This window comes from Sciurus carolinensis, chromosome 1, assembly GCF_902686445.1.
Source record: "Sciurus carolinensis chromosome 1, mSciCar1.2, whole genome shotgun sequence".
NCBI lineage: Eukaryota > Metazoa > Chordata > Mammalia > Rodentia > Sciuridae > Sciurus > Sciurus carolinensis.
This window is the reverse complement of record NC_062213.1, coordinates 17,785,443-17,804,403: the sequence shown is the minus strand read 5'-3', so window position 1 is coordinate 17,804,403 and position 18,961 is coordinate 17,785,443. Positions and strand designations below refer to the sequence as shown.

Sequence of the window (18,961 nt, the reverse complement as noted above, 5' to 3'; positions counted from 1 at the left end):
TGACCAGAGCAAGGCTCCATGTGGCCTTAGAATAAAATATCAGGAGCCTGTGTAACAGACTAAAGAGATAAGATATCAGTGCTAGAATATATATGCTCAGGCTGTTCCATGAGAAAAATATTTGTAAGTTGCTACATTTTTGGATTTCTTTGTTACAGCAATTCCATCTGTATCTTAACTAACAAAATACAATTAATTCAAGAAGCGTTTATACTAGTCACAGTGCTGGCACACTGCTCAGAGAGATACATAATGCTAATGATCATAACTGCAAAGCTATGCAGTTTATTATGCAGGTTGCTGAGAATTCTCGGCACAGGACGACTCTGGCCAAACCTCTGCTGGAAGAGACTTGAGCACACATTAATAAGGTTTTTAGCAGCGTAAGACTGTGTCCGCAGGATGACCTCAGCTCCTCCCGCCTCCCCGCCCCCCATTAAAATGCTTGCATGAGAAAGCCAAACCCTGCCAGGAAAATTTACTGTTAGTTCTCACCAACACCTAATGATAGGTCCCTGGTCTCCTTTTCTTAGAGCATTAAAAAGGGCTTTAGAAGTGTCAATTTGTCTTTTTTGCAATTCAAAAGTATCTCTTAAGATCTGAGAGTCATTCCTTTGAAATATAATCATCAGGAAGGATAGGGCCTCTGTCTCCCAGTCTCTGTGGGAGGATAGAACCCTAATTTAGATAACTGCCAGTTAGCAGACACAGCTGGCCTCCTGTATTTACACCCTTGGTAATTTTCACTTCTCTGACTATACTAAACTGCCGCATTCCCCCTCCCGTGTTCTTCCTTTTACTCAAATAAATCACCTCTGCACAAATCGGAATTAATTCAGTTCTGTTCCCTAAGTTCAGTACTTAGTGAATAAAACCTATTTTGCTACTTTAGTTAATGTCTGACTTTATCTTTGACAGTACCTATGTTGTGCCAGGCACTATGCTAAATTTTCCCCCCATAAATTACTGTATTTAATCTGCACTACAGCACCCATTAGGTGAAGCTGTAAAACCACAGAGGGACTAACTACATTATGAGCCTGTGGCTGGAGTAGAATCCACTTAAGGTACTCAGGATCATGCCCCTAACTCGTCCCTGCCCACCCCACCACAAACAGCAGGCAGTATCCCTTCCACCCGCAGTATCCCTCCCCGACTCTGCTGAGAACAATTAACCTCGTCTTTAAAGGTGGAAGATATAATGAAATCCTGTTATTTAGCATAGAGCCTAAATCTAAGTGTGGATAAGGAGCCAAAGCAATAAATTGATAGTGGACATTAAGGACTTATGTTCAAAGTCTTTAGGATTTATGAGCTTTGGAACTCTTTAATAAGAGTTGGAGAATCTGACGTGGGTGCCCTATAATGAACCCAAGAATTTCAGTTTTTATAATGGGAAGTTCCCTAATCAGTTACTTCTGTCTACTTCAAGTACAGACAATGCAGAAGCTATAAACGGTAAAGTGAAAGTCCTCGACATCCTTCATTCATCAGAGATGTGTACTGCTTTTCTGCTTTTTTTTTTTTTTTTTTTTTTTTGAACCAGGGATTGAACCCAGGGTAATTTAACCGCTGAGTTATAACCCCGGTTCGTTTTATTTTCTATTTTGAGACAGGGTCTCGCTAAGTTGCTCAGGGGCTCGCTAAAGTTGCTGAGGCTGGCCTCGAATTTGCGACCCTCTGCCCCAGCCTCCCAAGTCGCTGGGATTACAGGCATGCGCCACCGCGCCCGGCTAAACACTGCTTAAACAATTTGGGGTCTTTCTATACTGCCAGCAAATTATATGCTTAACACACAAAAAAGACACCATGCCGACTCTTTACCACCTTTTATTATATCAAGGAATCAGTATATCCTCCTGAGTCAATATATACTGATCTCTGAATTTCAAAAAATTCACAATATGGTGAGATTTGGGGCGCGATCCCTCCCTCCTCTGCCCGGTCCCTGCAGACTCCACGCTGAGTGCCGACGCTTCGATTTTCACACGCAAGCGTCTTATTTCCGCGTCTCAACTGTCTTCAACAGTTGGCAACCTCAACCCGGGTTGGAGGTGTCTCCAGGAACTCACGCCCAAGCGTTCCTGGGGCCCGCGCTTCAGTGCCCGCGGCCGCGCCCCTCCCCACCTGACTGGTCCTCGCAGTTACAGCCTTTAGCGCCCAGTCGGCCCGGCCCCGCCCCCCAGAACCCGCGCGGTCTTCTGGCCCGCTCGAGCTCCACCCACCCGCTCGAGCTCCACCCACCCGCCCGGGCTCCACCTACCCGAAACGCACGGAGTTCCGCATCTCGGCTCCGCCCACTAGAGCTCGCGCTTCGGCCACGCCCCTCCTGGGCTCCACGCACCAGGGCCCTGCCCATCCGGAACCACGCAACCCTCCACATTCCAAGACCCGCCCACTGGGAAATCTCGCAGTATACCCACCCCGGTCCCGCCCACTTTGCCCTGGCTCCACCTTCTCCTGATTGCATCGCCTTTTCCGCAGTTCAGAGTTCCGCTAGCTCCATCCCCGGCTTCCCTTCTGGGACTCAGAGCCGCTCATTCCGCCTCGACCCTGCCCACCGGTCCCTGGCTCCACCTCCCGGAAACTACCCGGGCCGCCCCAGGCTCCGCCCCCGCCGCTTGGCTACTGGCGCCAGCTGCTGCGCACCGGCAGGTTTCTTCGGCGGGTCCTGTCCGTGAGTTCCAGGCTGGCGCCATGGAGGGGGACGTCCCCGCCTCCGCCCTCTACCAGCCAGCCAGTCCCCCGCGGGACGCCTGTGTCTACAGCAGCTGCTACTGGTGAGGGGGTGCAGCGCTGCACCCGGGGTCTGCCTGCCTGGCTGGGCGCGCCGCAGCGGACCACTGCCGGCTCCTTCCTGTCCCCTTAAGCGCGCGGGGCCTAGACTGCAGGGTTCTATTGTTTTGCGGAGGGAGGGAGCGGGAACGCGAGCCCTGTCTCTTGAGCAGAGCTTGGGCAGTAGGGTGGGTTGAGGAGTCGTTAAGGAGCGGTGGGTTCGATGGTGCATTACCTCCGTCTGGCGCTTTTCAGTTGGACAAGCTCAGCAGATCTCAGTATTGGGGGCGCGGAAGGGGAGTCGTGAGTGAGGGTGGCGCGCCGAAGACCTTTGGAAGTTACTCTGCTGAAGCCTGTGTGGTTTCAGACTGAGGTGCAAGTCATTTTAATTTTGGCAGAGAATGGGGGCACAGAGTTTGAAATATTTTCCCAAGGTCACCTAGCTAACAGCCAGGAATTGTCATTATTATAATGATTGTATTTGCACTGCGCTTGCCATATGCCAAGCATTGTTACTGTGGTTATGTAAACTAATTCATTTGAACTCCACTGTAACCCAAGGGGTTAGTACTGTTGCGATCTTCATTTTAAATAACACTGAAGCACAGAGGGGTGCCGGTAATTTGCCTGATCCTCACAGCTTCTGAATGAAGAAAGGGAGTCCAGACACGGTACCTCTTACCTAGGTGCCTCAGCAGCTGAAGCACCACCCCTACCTTACTCTTTTTCACCCCCACACCTCCTCGTTCCCATTTCTGAGTAATAATTTCTTCCCCAACGTGCAAGAAACCTCAGGACCATTACCTGTTCCTCCTTGAGCTGGTCATTTAACCAATGCCACCAAGAGTTTAACATTTGTTCAACTCTGGCCATGTTAGGCCCAATGCCAACTGCTTCCATCCATATCTAGGAGATTGGTTCTATCATTATATTATCCTCATTTTGCTATAGAAAGACTTTTGTCCAAGATCACCCCTCTACTAAGTGGTGGTGCTCAGCCTGGAACCTCTGTGTGATGCTGAAGTTCATGCTTCTCAATTGCTGCACTGTATTTCTGTTCTGTCTCCTAAATCCTGTTCTCACCCCTAGGAGAAACAGTCATTGTTTCATTCATTCATTCAATAAATAAATGTTTATTAGGTACTTGGAGTATGTGATGTGTGATTCTAGGCACTGGGGAAACAGCAGTGAACCAAATTGATAACTTCCTTGGTTACATCTCCTGGTTCTTAGATTTTGATGGGGAAAAACAGACAAGGACTAGTGAAGCGTGTTTGGGTAGTGGTAAATGCTATGAGAAAAATAGGACAAAGCAAAAGTTGATGACTAATACTATTTTTATATTAGGATATTTAAGAAAGATTTTGCTGATAAGGTGATACTGAACAGAGATCTGTGGAAAAGAGGGTGGGCGCTTTGTGGATAATGGAGGAAGGTCATTTCAGGCAGGGAGAACAGCAGGTACAAAGGCCCTGAGAAGGAAGCATGCAGTCAGTATTCTGGGAACAGCAGGGAGACTGATACAATTCTGGTAGAGTGATCTGGTGGGAGAATGGCAAGAGATAAATGTCTTGTGAGTAGATGGTCTTTTATGTTCCTTCAGCTCAAGACCAGCCTTCCCTGGGCATCATGGAGACATCCCTTGTGTTTCCTAACAGGCCTGTCTGCCTAGCTCTCCCATTCTAGTCAGTCTTTATCCTTTGCTGGCTTTATGCTGCTAGAGCTGCTCTCAATTTGAATGTATTGGAGAATCATCAGAGAAGTTAAGGTTCCGCCCCAGAGGGTCTAGACTTGTAAGTTGGAACAGTGGAGGTGTCTGAGGCAGCTCCATTGATCGCATTTCAAAGGATAGAGGCACAGACAACAAAGCCCATCTCCTGAGCATAACAGGTTCAAGATCTGGTCACCATGTCTCCAAACTCATTTGAAGCTGCCTTCTCAGTTCTGCTGCAGGGTTTCTTAGCTTTGGCTCTATTGGCATTTAGCACGTGATCATTCTTGGTGTGTGGGGCTGTCCCTTGTGTAGAATGTGTAGCAGCATCCCTGACCTTTACCCGCTAGATGCTGTTAGCACCCTCCTCTCATTTGTGACCACCAGACAGGACTCCAGACATTGCTAAATGTCCTCTTGGGGCATGATTGCTTGTGCTTGGGAAACAGTGCCCTATCCTGTCTGAGCACATCAATAGGTGCACCTTACTTCTGCTCTAGCAGGTTCTTCTAAGTTGAAAAAAATGCCTTCTCTTCCATTAGTTTCTGTCAGATATTACTTATCTTTCAAAACCCATTTAATGATGATAGTGGTCACCAGTGTTTGTGTGGGACTGTATAGTTTGCACAGCAATTTTTTTTTTTTTTTGCAGTGTTGGAGACCAACCTGGGCCCTTGTTCTTGCCCAGCATGCCACCGAGCTACAGCCCAAGCCCCTGGGGTGTTTCTGATTCTGTTTTTTTTTTTTTTTTTCCCAAACATTTGCGTAGCACCTGTGTCAGGAATGTGCACTCAGCTGGCTTCTCTGGCCTCAGCCCATTCTGGGCAACCCTGTGGTCTCAGTCCTTATGCTGCTTTGGTAGGCTTTTGTCTATCAGAGTGACCACCTGACAACTTGGGGACATTATCATCACCCTTTTTGTTGTTCTATTCTAAGTGGGGCTCCCTGCATTTCCAAATATAAGCCCATTCCCATTGTTTTAGCATCAAAAGATTCATGAGATTCTTCAGCATATTAGTCTTGCTCTTGATGATAAAAAAGGAATAAACTCTATGTTCAAATTTTTTTTCCTCTGTGTAATATTCACACAGGATTGAAAATTAATAGGCACTGTGTATTCAAGCTAATTATGTAATCAGTACATAATTCATAATAATACATAATACACAATAATTCAGTCTACAGGTAGTGCTTATGGATTCAAGAACTCTGTACCCACCTGTAGGATGAGGGCGGGGGAACAGACAAGGAGAAACTGCTGACCTGTACCTTTTCCATCTTCCCATATCCCTCCAAATAATGACTCCCTCCTCTGAGCTTTTGGTATGCATCATTTTGTCTTTCTGTGCTGCTTGCTATTTATTGATCTTTATATCTCCTCTAATATGTAAGCTTTAATTTATCATCCTGTCCTCCAAGCACTTAATTTAGTGTTTGTACTTCATAAACTCTTGAAGATGTTTGTGGAAAACTTCAAAATTTCTGTAGGCCAGACAGATAAATGTCTTCTCAAAACTTGGATTTAGAAAGTTTTAGCTACTGCATGGTATTTGTCATACATAGTTGTGGGTGTAGCTCACTTTGAGCAAAGGTATTGTGTGGTTCATTAACAAGAGGCTGAGTTCAGAGGCTGAGCAGTGACCACATTTGCCCATGCTTGGGAGTGTGGCCAGTTTGCTTGTGTGTGCTTAGTTACTTGCGAGTGTGGTTCAGTTACTTATTTGATGCGCTGGGCACCACTTTATTTAGTTGGTTCTGGCCACTGCTTCAGATCATTCAAGGCCTGTCATAGAGAAGATTGATTGATCCAGGACAGAGGTGTAGGAAGTTGGGTTTTAATTCATGAGCAAGGGCTTTCTAAAAGCCCTTTAGTTCATTTTAGTATGAGCAAGGGCTTTCTAAAAGTTAAGAATCCTCCTTACTAGAGGGGCTCGAGGAATCCCACTCACAGAGATTCCACCTGGAAGAATTCCTGGACATATCACGGAACTATTCCTGATCCTTCTTCCCCAAAACACCCAACTTCCCCTTTATATAAGGCAAGCAGGGAACCAATGCTAATTAAGATTTATTGAGTATTTACAATATGATATGATTGTATGCATTTTACAGATGAAAAAAGGAGATTCTTAGAGTGCTCAAGAGGGTCAATGCTTCCTACCTTGTAACTGGCTCAGTTGGAATTCTAGCTGTATTTCAAGTCTCTAAACCCAAAGCTTATGCAATCTTGACATAACCTTTTATTGGTTGTAAACTTTCTCCATAGGCAAGCAGTGCTGTGGGGTAATGAGCCCTGTGTCTGCAGAGGTCCCACCTCGGTGCAGATTGGAGAGATTGTTGGTGATGTTTTAGAGGACATTTTTTTTTAATGTTTTTATACATACATTTATACATACTGGGATTAAACCCAGGGATGCTTAACCACTGAGCCACATCCCCGGTCCTTTTTTTATTTAAATTTTAAATTTTTTAAAAATTTTGAGACCTGGTCTCTCCAAGTTACCTAGGGTTTTGCTAAGTTACTGAGGCTGGCTTTGAACTTGCCAACCTCCTGCCTCAGTTTCCCAAGTTGCTGAGATTATAGGTGCGTGCCACTGTGCCTGTACAAGAGGAGATTTAAATGTTAGCTAGTTGTTGGATTAGAAGGTGTTTAAAAGTCTCTTCCAATTTTTTTGTCACCGTCAGTCTTTAATTCAAATTTGAATAACAAAGAGTGTTCACTTATAATTATATTGATTAACCAGTTGTTTTATTTCAGTGAAGAAAATATTTGGAAGCTCTGTGAATACATCAAAAACCACAACCAATATCCATTGGAAGAGTGTTATGCTGTCTTCATATCAAATGAGAGGAAGATGGTAAGTTGGTGAGTGAGTGAAGAAAAGAAATGAGATTTAGGATGAGTGTAGAAGTTAAGTGTAGCATGGGTTCAGTAAGTACTAAGATGTGCTTTGGAAAACACAGCAACATTTTGAAGTTTGTTTTTGAATGAGATTTTTTTCTCTTATAGACACAGTTGAGCTGGAAGAGTTTAGTTTCTTATTTGTAGGTGAGGGACTTGTACATGGCATGCATACACAGATTAAGTCCTTTTAGGTATTAATTTAGAGCTTTAAGTGCTTATATGGAAGCCACATAATTCTTAGGTTTGAAGTAAAGATTTCTCTCTGGAGTTTTAAATAGAACCATAGTAAACCTCCAAGAAGTATTAGAAATGTGAACCCATTTTTTTTATAATTCTCTTGCAGGCATCATTTCATTTGATCCTAATGGAGGTAAAGTTTGGACAACTTTCTCCATTTTAGAGGAGAGGAAATAAAGACTCTAGTAGTCCTGTGAATAATTAAATGAGAAGTCAAGACTTGAACCTGCTAGGCATTCTTTTTTTTTTTCTTCTTTTTCTTTTTTATTTTTGGTACCTGGGGTTATTTAACCACTGAGCAACATCCCCAGTCCTTTCTTTTAATTTTGAGATGAGATCTTGCTAAGGTGCTTAGGGCCTTATTGAATTGCTGAGGCTGACCTTGAACTTGTGATCCTCCTGCCTCAGCCTCATGAGTTGCTGGGATTACAGGCCTGCTCCACTGTGCCCAAGCTCTGCCTGGTGTTCTGAGTCCTAGTCCAGACATTTTTTCACTCCAAAGAAGACTTCACAATAACTTGAATTCTTATGAGCTTTCACAGTTGAGGATACCTCTTAGAAGGGTTTGACTTTCTTCTTATTCATTAATTTATTCTTTTACCTTGATTTTTCTTTATTTTAAAAATTTGATTTATTGTGCCTTTCATTTCCAAGATTTTTTTTTTTTACCTTGATTTTTGGTTACTTAGAAATATTTTATTTCTCACTTATGTACTGCTTTAAATGACCTAGTACTGGTTTAACTGAAACTCATAGGATGTACTATATTTTGTAGATACCTATCTGGAAACAGCAGGCAAGACCTGGAAATGGACCTGTGATCTGGGTAAGATGGCCACTCAGAGAGCCTTCAGTGTTCATTGTGACCCCTGAGTGATCTGTACACTTTGGGGAAGCAGAGTAGACAGGGACAGGAGAGAAAGGCTATGACAATTACTAATAAATGAACCTTTTGAGAATAGATATTATTTGGTCTAAGGTGGAAGTGCTACAGGCATATTTTAATTTTTATTTTGGAATTATCATAGGAATGATTTTATTTATTTATGCTTTATTTGCATTTATTTTATTTATTTGTTTTTTTTTTTTTTTTTTTTTTTTTTTTTTTTTTTTTTTTTTTTTTTGGTACCAGGGATTGAACTCTCAGGGGCACTCAACCTCTGAACCACATCCCCAGCCCTATTTTGTATTTTATTTAGAGACAGGGTCTCACTGAGTTGCTTAGTGCCTTGCTGAGGCTGGCTTTGAACTGGCTTTGAACTCGCAATCCTCCTGTCTTAGCCTCCTGAGCTGCTGGGATTACAGGCATGCGCCACTGTGCCTGGCTGCATTTATTTTATACTAAATTTATTCCAGTGCATTAGTTTTTGTTTCTTCAGTTTTCTTCTGGGACAGCTTTTTCTTTAGTGCAATCTCCTCTTCTGGCTTAGGAACAGTTTCTTTCTGATAATGATTGTTTCAGGTGGCAGGGGAAGCACATGTACAAGTTCATCTGGCCAGGAGCTCTGTGAGCATCGGGGTGCTTTATTCACCTGGATATGTTCAATGACCAGAGAACCTACTTCTAAACCCTTAAGTTCAGCATAATTCTCTGTATTTTTAAGCACATGCACAAAAATTCAGCACTGTTTTTGGGCCACTGACCTTGTGTCCAGACCCAGTTTGGCCTGAGCACAGCTACCCGTTCCGCCATTGTAATACTAGAATCATACACCTTGCTTCTTTAGAGGGACATCTTTCAGGTGCATGTCTTTTCAGATATGCACACCTATGATGGCAGTTTCACAGGTGTTTATAAAGTGAACATGAAAACTTGACCTCTTGATTTGCATGATTTTTGTGGGATTTTCTGGGTTAAGAGAGTAGCAAACCATTTTCATGGATAACCTCAGACTACTTCCAGGCATGATTTTAAATGGCCAGTGTGGGAGACATATTTGTGGTCTCCTAGACTTATCCATTTAGCCCTAAGGAACTTTTATCAGTATGTAGCTGCATATTAGAGCTCTCTGGAGACTAGTTAAAATTATAGATTTCTGGGTTGGTTCATCTAGAGAGGGGTTCAGGATTTAGTGTTCTTAATAGGCTCCTGACTGAACATGACCTCCACTTAAAAAACATAGATCTAAAACAAAAGACAAAGCACACGTGCATGCACCTATACACAGAGACCCACTCCAGCCCTGTCATTTTTCAGATGAAGAAACAAGCCCAGAAAGGCAAGGTAGCCCAAGGTCAGTGGCAGAACTGGATCTCAGACCTGGGTCCTTTCCATTACACCCCTGTGTGTCACTAACCTGTCCTCCTGAAGAATGGAATTGTTTATTAGTAATGATGGAGGAAAAAGTTAAAGAGGGATTTTATAATTGACAACATAATGAACTCCTGCTTTCTGGATACCTACTGAAGACCATGGTGTGTCATTTAAATTGTCTTCATTTAGTTCACATAGGTTTATTGGGTGCCTTTTATATGCCAGGCACAAACTCAGGGACTCACAGAACTTCTACTCCCTGTCCTGGCCAGCAGGTGATGTGTTGCACTAACATCAAAATACAAACTCAGCACTGTTGTGGTTAGGAGCAGGGGTTTTAAGTCCCTGTGTGTGGGACCTGGACTAGTTATATAGTCTGTCTCTTCAGTGTCAATGAGGTTATAAGACTTAAATGAGGTAATGCAGAGGAGGCCTAAGAAGAGTTGGACTGGGTATGGTGGCACATGCCTATAATCCTAATGACTTGGGAGACTGAGACAGGAGGATCACAAGTTTGAGGCCAGCCTCAATAACTTAGTGAGACCCTGTCTCAAAATAAAAAAAAAATAAAAAGGGCTGGGGAGGTAGTTTGGTGGTGAAGCACCCTGGGCACAGTCTTCAGTATGAAAAAAAAAAAAAAAGAGAGCTGGTATTTGGTGCTGAGGAAGCAATAGTGGTTGTTGGCAGTGCTACGTAACCCCTGTTGCAGACCATCCGCCTGCTCTAGAAGCCATCCCGCTGCGGAACTGCTCAGCTGCTCCCCGTCTTTGGAGGCTTGTGGGGAAAGGACCTGTGGACACATCCCCTTGCATCCCGTCTCATGGCAGCTCAGGGCGGCAGTCCCGCTGCAGGAGTCTCCCCACACCCTGGCAGATTTATCTTTGCCTCAGTGCTGTCCTCTTGGAGGAAATGGTTAGCCCTGCTGAGCCGGTAGGGCAGCCCCGCCTCCAGGGGCAGATCCCCTTCCAGGAGGGTCCTCTGCGCCCAGCCCAGCAGGTTATTTCCTGGCAGCTGGGCAAGCACTGAACACATCCGGGAGTGAGGCTACTGCCTGTTTGTGTTTCGTGGCTCCACGTGTACGCCATGAGACGGATCCTCTACTGCTCCCCAGCCCAGCAGCCACCTGCCATGTAGGAATATGGGCCTGAGTGACTGGGCCGTGGGTGGTCATTGCTCCTGGTTTTCCATATGCCGTCTTCTTTCTGGAAAGCTCTCAGGCAACACCTGAGTGATTCTGTCCTGGCAGGTGGGCCCCAGTCTCCTCTGTTTCTTGATTGGCTTTTGAAAGGAAGAGCATTGACATACTGCCTGTCCCATTAACACTGGAGGTAGAGACTCCAGTTATCTCCAGTTTATAAGAGGAAGCTGAGGCTGGGAAATGGAGGGGCGTGTGCTCTTGCTCTTCCTCTTCATCGTGCTGTGCTGCATCCCTTCACTTCTGATTCCCCTGCGTTCCTCTAGTGACCCCTGAGGGTAAGGTTTATTTTTCCACCCTTGTATCTATAGTAGAGCAGCAGTCTCCCACAAATAATAGGGAATATAAACTTGGAAGAAACCATAACAGGAGTTGAAGATGTTAAGAGAGGAAGAGTTTTGGATAAGGTGGAGATTACTTCCGGCAGAGGTTAGGAAAGATGAAGAGAGCATTCCTGGGGGAGAAAGCCTTTGAGCCAGAGCTTGTGTGGTGGAGAGGGGTGGAGGAGGTTGCTGCTGCAGTGGGGGAATGTGTGCCCTGAGCAAGCCTAGCGGAAGGAAGTGGTGGGTCCCCACGGTCTGTAGCTTTTTGTTCATTTGTCTGGAGAGATAAAAGGAGTGGAGGGAGGAAGCATCCATTTCTGATGCTATTTCTGCTCTACTAGGATGGAGCTGGAGCCAAGGGAAGCTCTCAGGCTGATGGTATGTTTCCAGTCTCAATTAACTTTCCCACCTCACAGGGGCTTTGCAGGGCTCAGATGGAATGATGTTTGAGAAGGTGCTTTCTAAGTTCTGAAATATTGCAGGAATATAAGATGGTATTACTAATGTTGTTAGATTGAGATGTATTTTGATGTGCTATTGTCTGTAAAGAGCATTTTTCTTCTGAAGGACCAAAGCACCAGTCTACTTGAAATCCTTTTGACCTTTAGCTGGTGTTGGCAGTGCCTTGTGTCTGGGAGAGGGTGTAGGAAGTAATATATGTACTCTGTGACCAATCTGGGTGACAGAAACTTTATCCTTCTCCCTAATGGCTACAGATGAGGGCATGACTGACTTTTTTTAAAATACTTTTTTTCTTCCTTTTAATTAGAAAAGTGTAAACTGGAATTAAAGTCCTTTACCTCTGCACACGAAAGTCAAGAAGTTCCTTTTGTCAAAAGTTTGTAGGGTGTTAGTCAACTTTCTGTCACTGTAACAAATACCTAAGATAAATCAACTTATAAAGAGAAAATTTGGTTTATTGTGTTTCTCAGTTTTAGAGGTTTAAGTTCATGCTCAGTTGCTTTTGGGCCTGTGGTGAGGCAGCACACCAAGGCTGGAGTGCAGGACGGAACAAAGCTGTCTACATCATGGGTGAGGGGAGAAAGAGAGAAAGAGAAAGGGCTGGGACCTCATGGTCTCCTTGAAAGGCATGTCCCCAATGCCAGAAGACTTCCCACTAGGCTCCACCTCTAAAGGTTCCATCACCTCCCTGTAGCACCGTGCTGGGGGTCTAAGCCTTTAACATGTGGGACTTTGAGGGACATTGGAAATCCAGACTGCAGCAGAGGGTGTCCTTGTAGAGTTTCCCTCTTCTTCACATGCACGTATATGTACTTCCAAATGCACAGGTGTCCTAATATGTGGTAGCTTTAATAATAATAGATAATGAATATTTTTCAGTTTTCCACATAAATGTGCTTATTTGTTTTAGTAGCTGCATAGTATCCTACTATGTGGCTGTATCATAGTTTATCAAAGGACTTGGCTGTCTCAGAATTTTCACCGTTATCAACAAGGTAGAGATTTTCTTGGTACATACACCTTTGCCTACTTAACACAATTTTCCTGTTAGATAGTTTCCTAGAGGTGGAATTGTTGGGTCAAAGGGTATGTGTTTAATATATATGATCATTTCCTTTATTTGCTTAGCCATTTCTCTGGCAGTGGACATTTAGTCTGTTTTCAGGGCTTTGTGTTTGCTTTTTTTTATTATTTTTTTTAAATTTTGATGTTATAAGGAGGACTGCATTCTTCCTGCATCTATTTTTGTGATGATATATTGCATTGCTAGTGGGACCTTGGAATTTGTCATCCTAGAGTAACTTGGTTAACATCAGCAATTTTTACTTCTAGGATTACCATGTTGTTTTGCTTCATGTGTCAAGTGGAGGACAGAGCTTCATTTATGATCTCGATACTGTCTTGCCATTTCCCTGCCCCTTTGACACATACGTAGAAGAGGCCTTTAAGTCTGACGATGACATTCATCCACAGTTTAGGAGGTGAGGAAATTCAGGATGAATTAGTGTCTGACATAAGGCCTTGGTGGTTGCACAGAGGTTCTTCGCTTTCTTTTTTTCTTCCTTTCTTTTGCATTTGTTTTGTGAAGATCACTTACTTTGCTTGGCCTTGGTGCTGAGTCAATACTTGAGAATGATGTGCTTGCTACACAGGAGATTAAAAAAAATACGTTAGAGCTTTGAAGGTTATCCATCATATGAAAGGTTGGCAGTCTTAAAAATTTGTGATGAGATCTCAGACATTTTCTTCAGGGCACCCTGGGGGTTTATCTCATACTCTTGTTTGGTGGGGGGTGTTGGGGGGTGCCTGATGCTGCCAAAATTAAGAGAATTGTGAGGCCAACACCAGAAGCTCATGCCCTTTGCCTGAATTGTAATTGAGTAAATAAAGGCAACTAGGTACATATATTTCTGTACCTTCATAGCTTTAGGTTCCAGTCATTTCCCATAGATTATTTAATAGGTAATAAAGCTTTATATTACTAACAGGAAAAAAAAATGCATGAGTAGTTTTGTGCATGTCCTAGAAAATGAGTCTATATACAAGTTGAGTTAGAATTTTCCAACGTGACACCTCCCTAACGTAAGGGTCTGTTGATTGATTTGCAGGAAATTTAGAGTGATCCGTGCAGATTCCTACCTGAAGAACTTTGCTTCTGACCGATCTCACATGAAAGACTCCAGTGGGAACTGGAGAGAGCCTCCTCCACCATACCCCTGTATTGAAACTGGAGGTGAGCCGCAGGTGCCTTCCCCAGGGGTTTGAGTGGTGACGAGGAAGAGGGAGTGCTAGTTCTGTGTGTTTCTTAGGTTTGGAAGTTGGGACTCAGAGGACAGGTCTGGAAGGTGTAAGAACTCCTGGGAGAGGAGAGCTGTTAAGGAGTGGAGCCATGGCACTTGCAAACCACCAGATTAACGGATGTACCTACTGTGGGACACTGGGTGCCAAAGGCCTGCATCCTCATGTTGTTTAGCATTGGAACAAGTAGCACTTGCCATGGTAGGGTTTCTTGTTATGGCGAAAGAAATCCCTAGTGCATCCTTCCCAAGTGTGAAATGTCATTTCAGTGACTTTGTAATGAACCCTGCGTTAGAGGGAGGTGAGAGCAATCCGGGTTTAGTGTGGTACTTGTTTCATTTGTGGGCTTCTAGGCCGCAGTCCAATTGATAATTTCCTGAGATCTAAGAAGATGGAGGGTTACTCTTCCTATTACTGTTGTCTGGCATTCATGTGCATTTGAAGCCCTGTTTGTGGCTGGAAGTCATTCACAACATTCCTGCCTCCGGGAGAGATCATCCCAGCACATGGCTAATGCAGTCTGCATGCAAGCGCTCTGAAAGCTCCTCAGGATGCCGGGAAGGCAGGGCCCTTGTATAAATAGTTCATTGAGGAAGAAAGTAAAAAATATGTGCATGTTTGAAGCGAGAGAACACATAAGAAGGTTCAGACTCTGATTTTTGAGGCTGTGAAAAGCTCTTATTTAAAAGAAAAAAAAAAAAAAATGCCTGGCGCACACCGTAATCCAAGTGGCTCAGGAGACTGAGGAAGGAGGATCGCAAATTCAAAGCCAGCCTCAGCAACTTAGTGAGACCCGTCTCAAAATAAAAAATAACATGGGCTAGGGATGTGGCTCAGTGGATAAGCACCCCCTGAATTCAATTCCTGGTATGAAAAAAAAAAAAATTATGTGGAATGCTTCTTGGTATACTACCCTGCTTCCCAGCCTGAGCATTAGGACTGGACAGGTTCCTAAGTTAGAAGACTACCTCATAGTCTGTCTAGGGTCTGGTCTAGGCACATTGTGCCTTCAGCAGCTACTCATTTCTCTTCTAGATCTGGGCACCTAAGAGCCTAGCACTTGGCAGGCAATTACTAAACTCCACCTGGTCAGCCCTGGTCCTGTGTGGGCCATTTTTTGGTTTAGGTGACTCCACCTCATTAGGTGCCATTTTGTGCCAGGCTTTGGCCAGCCCCTTAACGTATGAGTTTAATTTAATTTTCACTAGAACCCAGTGAGCTAAGTGTGATTTTCCTCATTGACTAGATGGATAGAGAGAAGAGCATGAGGTTCAGCCCTTTGTGTAAAGGTACACAGCTGGAGAGTGGCAGGGCCAGTTAGCAGGTTAGTGCACAGAGCTTGAGGAGGGATTGCTCAGGGAGGAGTCTTTTGGGCTTTATTTATAGTTAACTTACCAGGGGCCTCCTGAATTTAAGATTGAATAAAAAAAGGAATCTCACTGGACCTGGTGGCACACACCTGTAATCCCAGTGACTTGGGAGGCTGATGCAGGAGGATTGCAAGTTCAAAGCCAGCCTGAGCAACTGAGCAAGGCCCTGAGTAACTCAGCAAGACCCTGTCTCAAAATGAAAAAGAAAAAAGGGATGGGGATGTAGCTCATGGTAGAGCATCCCCGGGCTCAATCCCCAGGATCAAATCAATAACAACAACAACAGCAACAGCAACAAAGAAATAAAAACCAACAAAAGAGATCTACTGTGGAACATGGGGTAAATGTGTTGGTTTCTCATGTAGTTATTTAACTGAATTGTAATGTTCTGTCATGTGATGAGTTTAGTACCTCAAACCCTGTATTTATCAAAAGAATGTATTAGAAGTTAGGATAAATATGAATTACATTTTAGCTAATTCATGGTGTTTTGTTAAAAATAAAGGAGGTTTAAAAAAGAAAAAAAAAAAAAAAAAAACGATTCAAAAGAAGGCAAACTTTAGATGAATGAATGTCTAAACACGTGCGTTAAGAAGAGCAGTTAGCCAGACACAATGTCACAGGCCTGTAATCCCAGCAGCTTGGGAGACTGAGACAGGAGGATCCTAAGTTCAAAGCCAGCCTCAGCAAAAGCAAGGTGCTAAGCAACTCAGTGAGACCCTGTCTCTAAATAAAATACAAAATAGGACTGGCTATGTGGCTTAGTGGTCAAGTGACCCGAGTTCAAATCCCCTGTACCAAAAAAAAAAAAGAGCAGTTATACTCAGTTTCTTGCATGTACTTTTGGGAGTGACCCTTATGACTAAAAATTTGTTATTTTTGACATGTAGGCTATGACAAGTATATACATTTAATAAATTTTAGTGGCAACCTGTCTGTCTGCAGGACTACCAGTATTTTCCACTTAGCATTCAGTGGTTTTAAAGAAAGGAGCACCTTTCCCCCTTGGTAAGGAAACAAAGGAATGCGAATTGTTACCTTGGAAATTCTGGGAGTTGTCAGACCTGCTGCTTTCTGCTCTTCTCCCCCGGGCCTCGTGTACTTCACCCAGTATGAAAGCTCATTACTTGCCCAAAGACTCAGAGGGTTCCCTTTGCAGCTCACTGGGACTCTCTGCAGCTCCCTGCTCGCTGATGCTCTGCCTCTCGCCCCTAGCTCCTGGGGGCCTTCCTGAACGTCAGCTGCTGTCCTCTCACCCAGGGAGACTGCCAGGCCATTAGTGTGCCCCTCCAGGCAGTGAGCTGGAGCATCCTGGTCTCCCCTAACTTGTTTCTGATCCTTAATATTCAGTCATGTGCTGCCATTGTCCAGTCGCTGCCATTGTCCAGTTCCTTCACGTGTTCTGTCCAGTTTTCTGGTAGTTTGTGATAGAAGTGCAGTTCCTATAACAGTTCTTCCAGGGGCAGAAGCAGAAAGCTGCACGTACTTTAAAAGTTTTTTCCCCCCCATGGTGCTAGGGGTCAAACTCAGGGCCCCACACATGGTAGGAAAAAACTCTCCACCACTGAGCTATAGCCCCAGTCCAGAAAGGTTTTTATATGGAAAATTTAAATCACATAACAAAACCAGATACTATAGTTTATCTGACTTACAACCCTGACAGCTCATGGCTGGTGGATTTGTTTATATCTCAGCCACTTCCTGCCACCTGCGTTACTCTGAAGCAAAAGAGTATGTCCTGTGGGCTGGGGTTGTGGCTCAGTGGTAGAGCACTTGCCTAGCATGTGTGAGGCACTGGGTTCATTCTCAGCACCACATATAAGCAAACAAAACAAAGCCCATCGACAACTAAAAAATATTTTTAAAAAGTATATCCTTTTAACTCTAGCTATTTTAGAATATATCTCTAAAATATAAGGGTTTCCCTTCTTGAAAAAAATGGCCACAATACTATTCTTAACATCTAAAAAATTAATAATTCTTTAAAATCATATGTCTATGTAGTTTGTTTTCATTTATAGTTATTTCGTGAAGTCATAATTGTTTTTTCATCTAGTTTGTTTGCAACTTAGTATTTAGTTGTCTGTGTCCTCCAATCTGTGGGAGGACATACCACAGAAGAGATCTTGAACCCCTGTCCATTTGAATAATTTCTCCTGCTTTTTGTCTTCTGGGTTTTATTGCTGCTAAGCCAAAATTGTGTTTTCAACAGACATTTCTTTCATGTATTTTTCTAGACTCCAAAATGAACTTGAATGATTTCATCAGCATGGATCCTGAAGTAGGATGGGGTGCTGTCTACACACTGTCTGAGTTTGTACATCGGTTCAGCAGTAACTACTGAATTTGACATCAGGATGTGGAACTGTGCAGAAACTCTAGGACATGGACATGCCATTCTTTCATTTAGGACAGCAGACATTATGGTACAGTTGGCTGGGAGTTACATTTTTCTCTTGATTCAGTTGAGTGGAAACATGAGTGAGCACACATATTAGTGAACTAAATAAAACCTTTTTTGGGCTGGGGCTATAACTCGATGATGGAACGTGTGCTTAGCATATGTGAGACCCTGGGTTCAATCCCCAGCACCACAAAAATATAAAATAAAATGCAGTCTTTCGTTTTGATATGTCAAGTTGAAACTTGATGCAGCATGTAATTGCTAGGCTATTCCTGTGGCTCATTTGCTAAAACATGTGATGACTTATGGGGGCGATAACTCTTGTTAAGACAGAGGTGTGAGCTTGGAGCCAGCTCCATTTGTCTGTTCTGGATGTTTCCTGTCTCTCTGGATACACCGGAAGCTTCTTGTGGATCTCTGCTGCTGTAGAAGGTGCCCGTAAGATATTTCTAGAGACAGCACTGCTGCCTGGGAAGGGATAATACTGTGAGCTGAATCAGCAGGAAGTATTAGTCTTTTTGGACTATGATGTTGTTAAAAAGCTTGAAGTTTTCTTAGGCTGAGTGATATTTGGCCTATTTGTAAATGGTTTTAAATAAAATAGATTTAAAACTAGTTTTGTTTTGAAGATTTTGAGTTGCTCTTGATGATCCAAAGCATCTAAGAATGTCTTAATCATAGATGAGAATCACTGCTTTAAAACATATTCATCATGTCTGCCTTCTTGAAGATGCCTTGGAAATGTGACTTTAATTGTAAAATTCCAAATAAAAGGTATTTATCATTACACTGGCATGTGGTATTGGTTCTTGTTTGTGTTCTCATGGTGTTACTGTAAAAATCAGCAACTTCACATGGAAGGGTTTGCAAACTTTTGTCCTTAGATGGGTTTTCTTATTAGGAAATCTTTATTCAACATGAGTACTATGCACTCTGGAAGGTAAAACTGGTCATCTACTCAAGAATCAGTTAAGTTTAAGGAAATGTCACTCCGTGCAGCTGATCAGGAAGATTTGGGGAGAGAGTA

General features: G+C 43.5%; 1 protein-coding gene across 2 annotated transcripts; it reads left to right on the top strand.

The window, feature by feature from the left end:
• Nucleotides 1-2,489: 2,489 nt before the first annotated feature.
• Nucleotides 2,490-18,717, top strand: Ntaq1 (N-terminal glutamine amidase 1). Of its 2 annotated transcripts, none has more exons than XM_047560039.1 (6): nt 2,490-2,780; nt 7,250-7,344; nt 8,404-8,454; nt 13,195-13,343; nt 13,971-14,095; nt 17,768-18,717. In XM_047560039.1, the coding sequence occupies exons 2-6, from the start codon at nt 7,342-7,344 to the stop codon at nt 17,872-17,874; spliced, it is 435 nt and encodes a 144-aa protein (XP_047415995.1). In that variant the 5' UTR covers nt 2,490-2,780; nt 7,250-7,341; the 3' UTR covers nt 17,875-18,717. The 2 variants fall into 2 exon arrangements, with proteins under 2 accessions (XP_047415995.1, XP_047415985.1); XM_047560029.1 differs by having other exon boundaries at nt 7,245-7,344.
• The last annotated feature ends 244 nt before the right edge of the window (nt 18,718-18,961 follow it).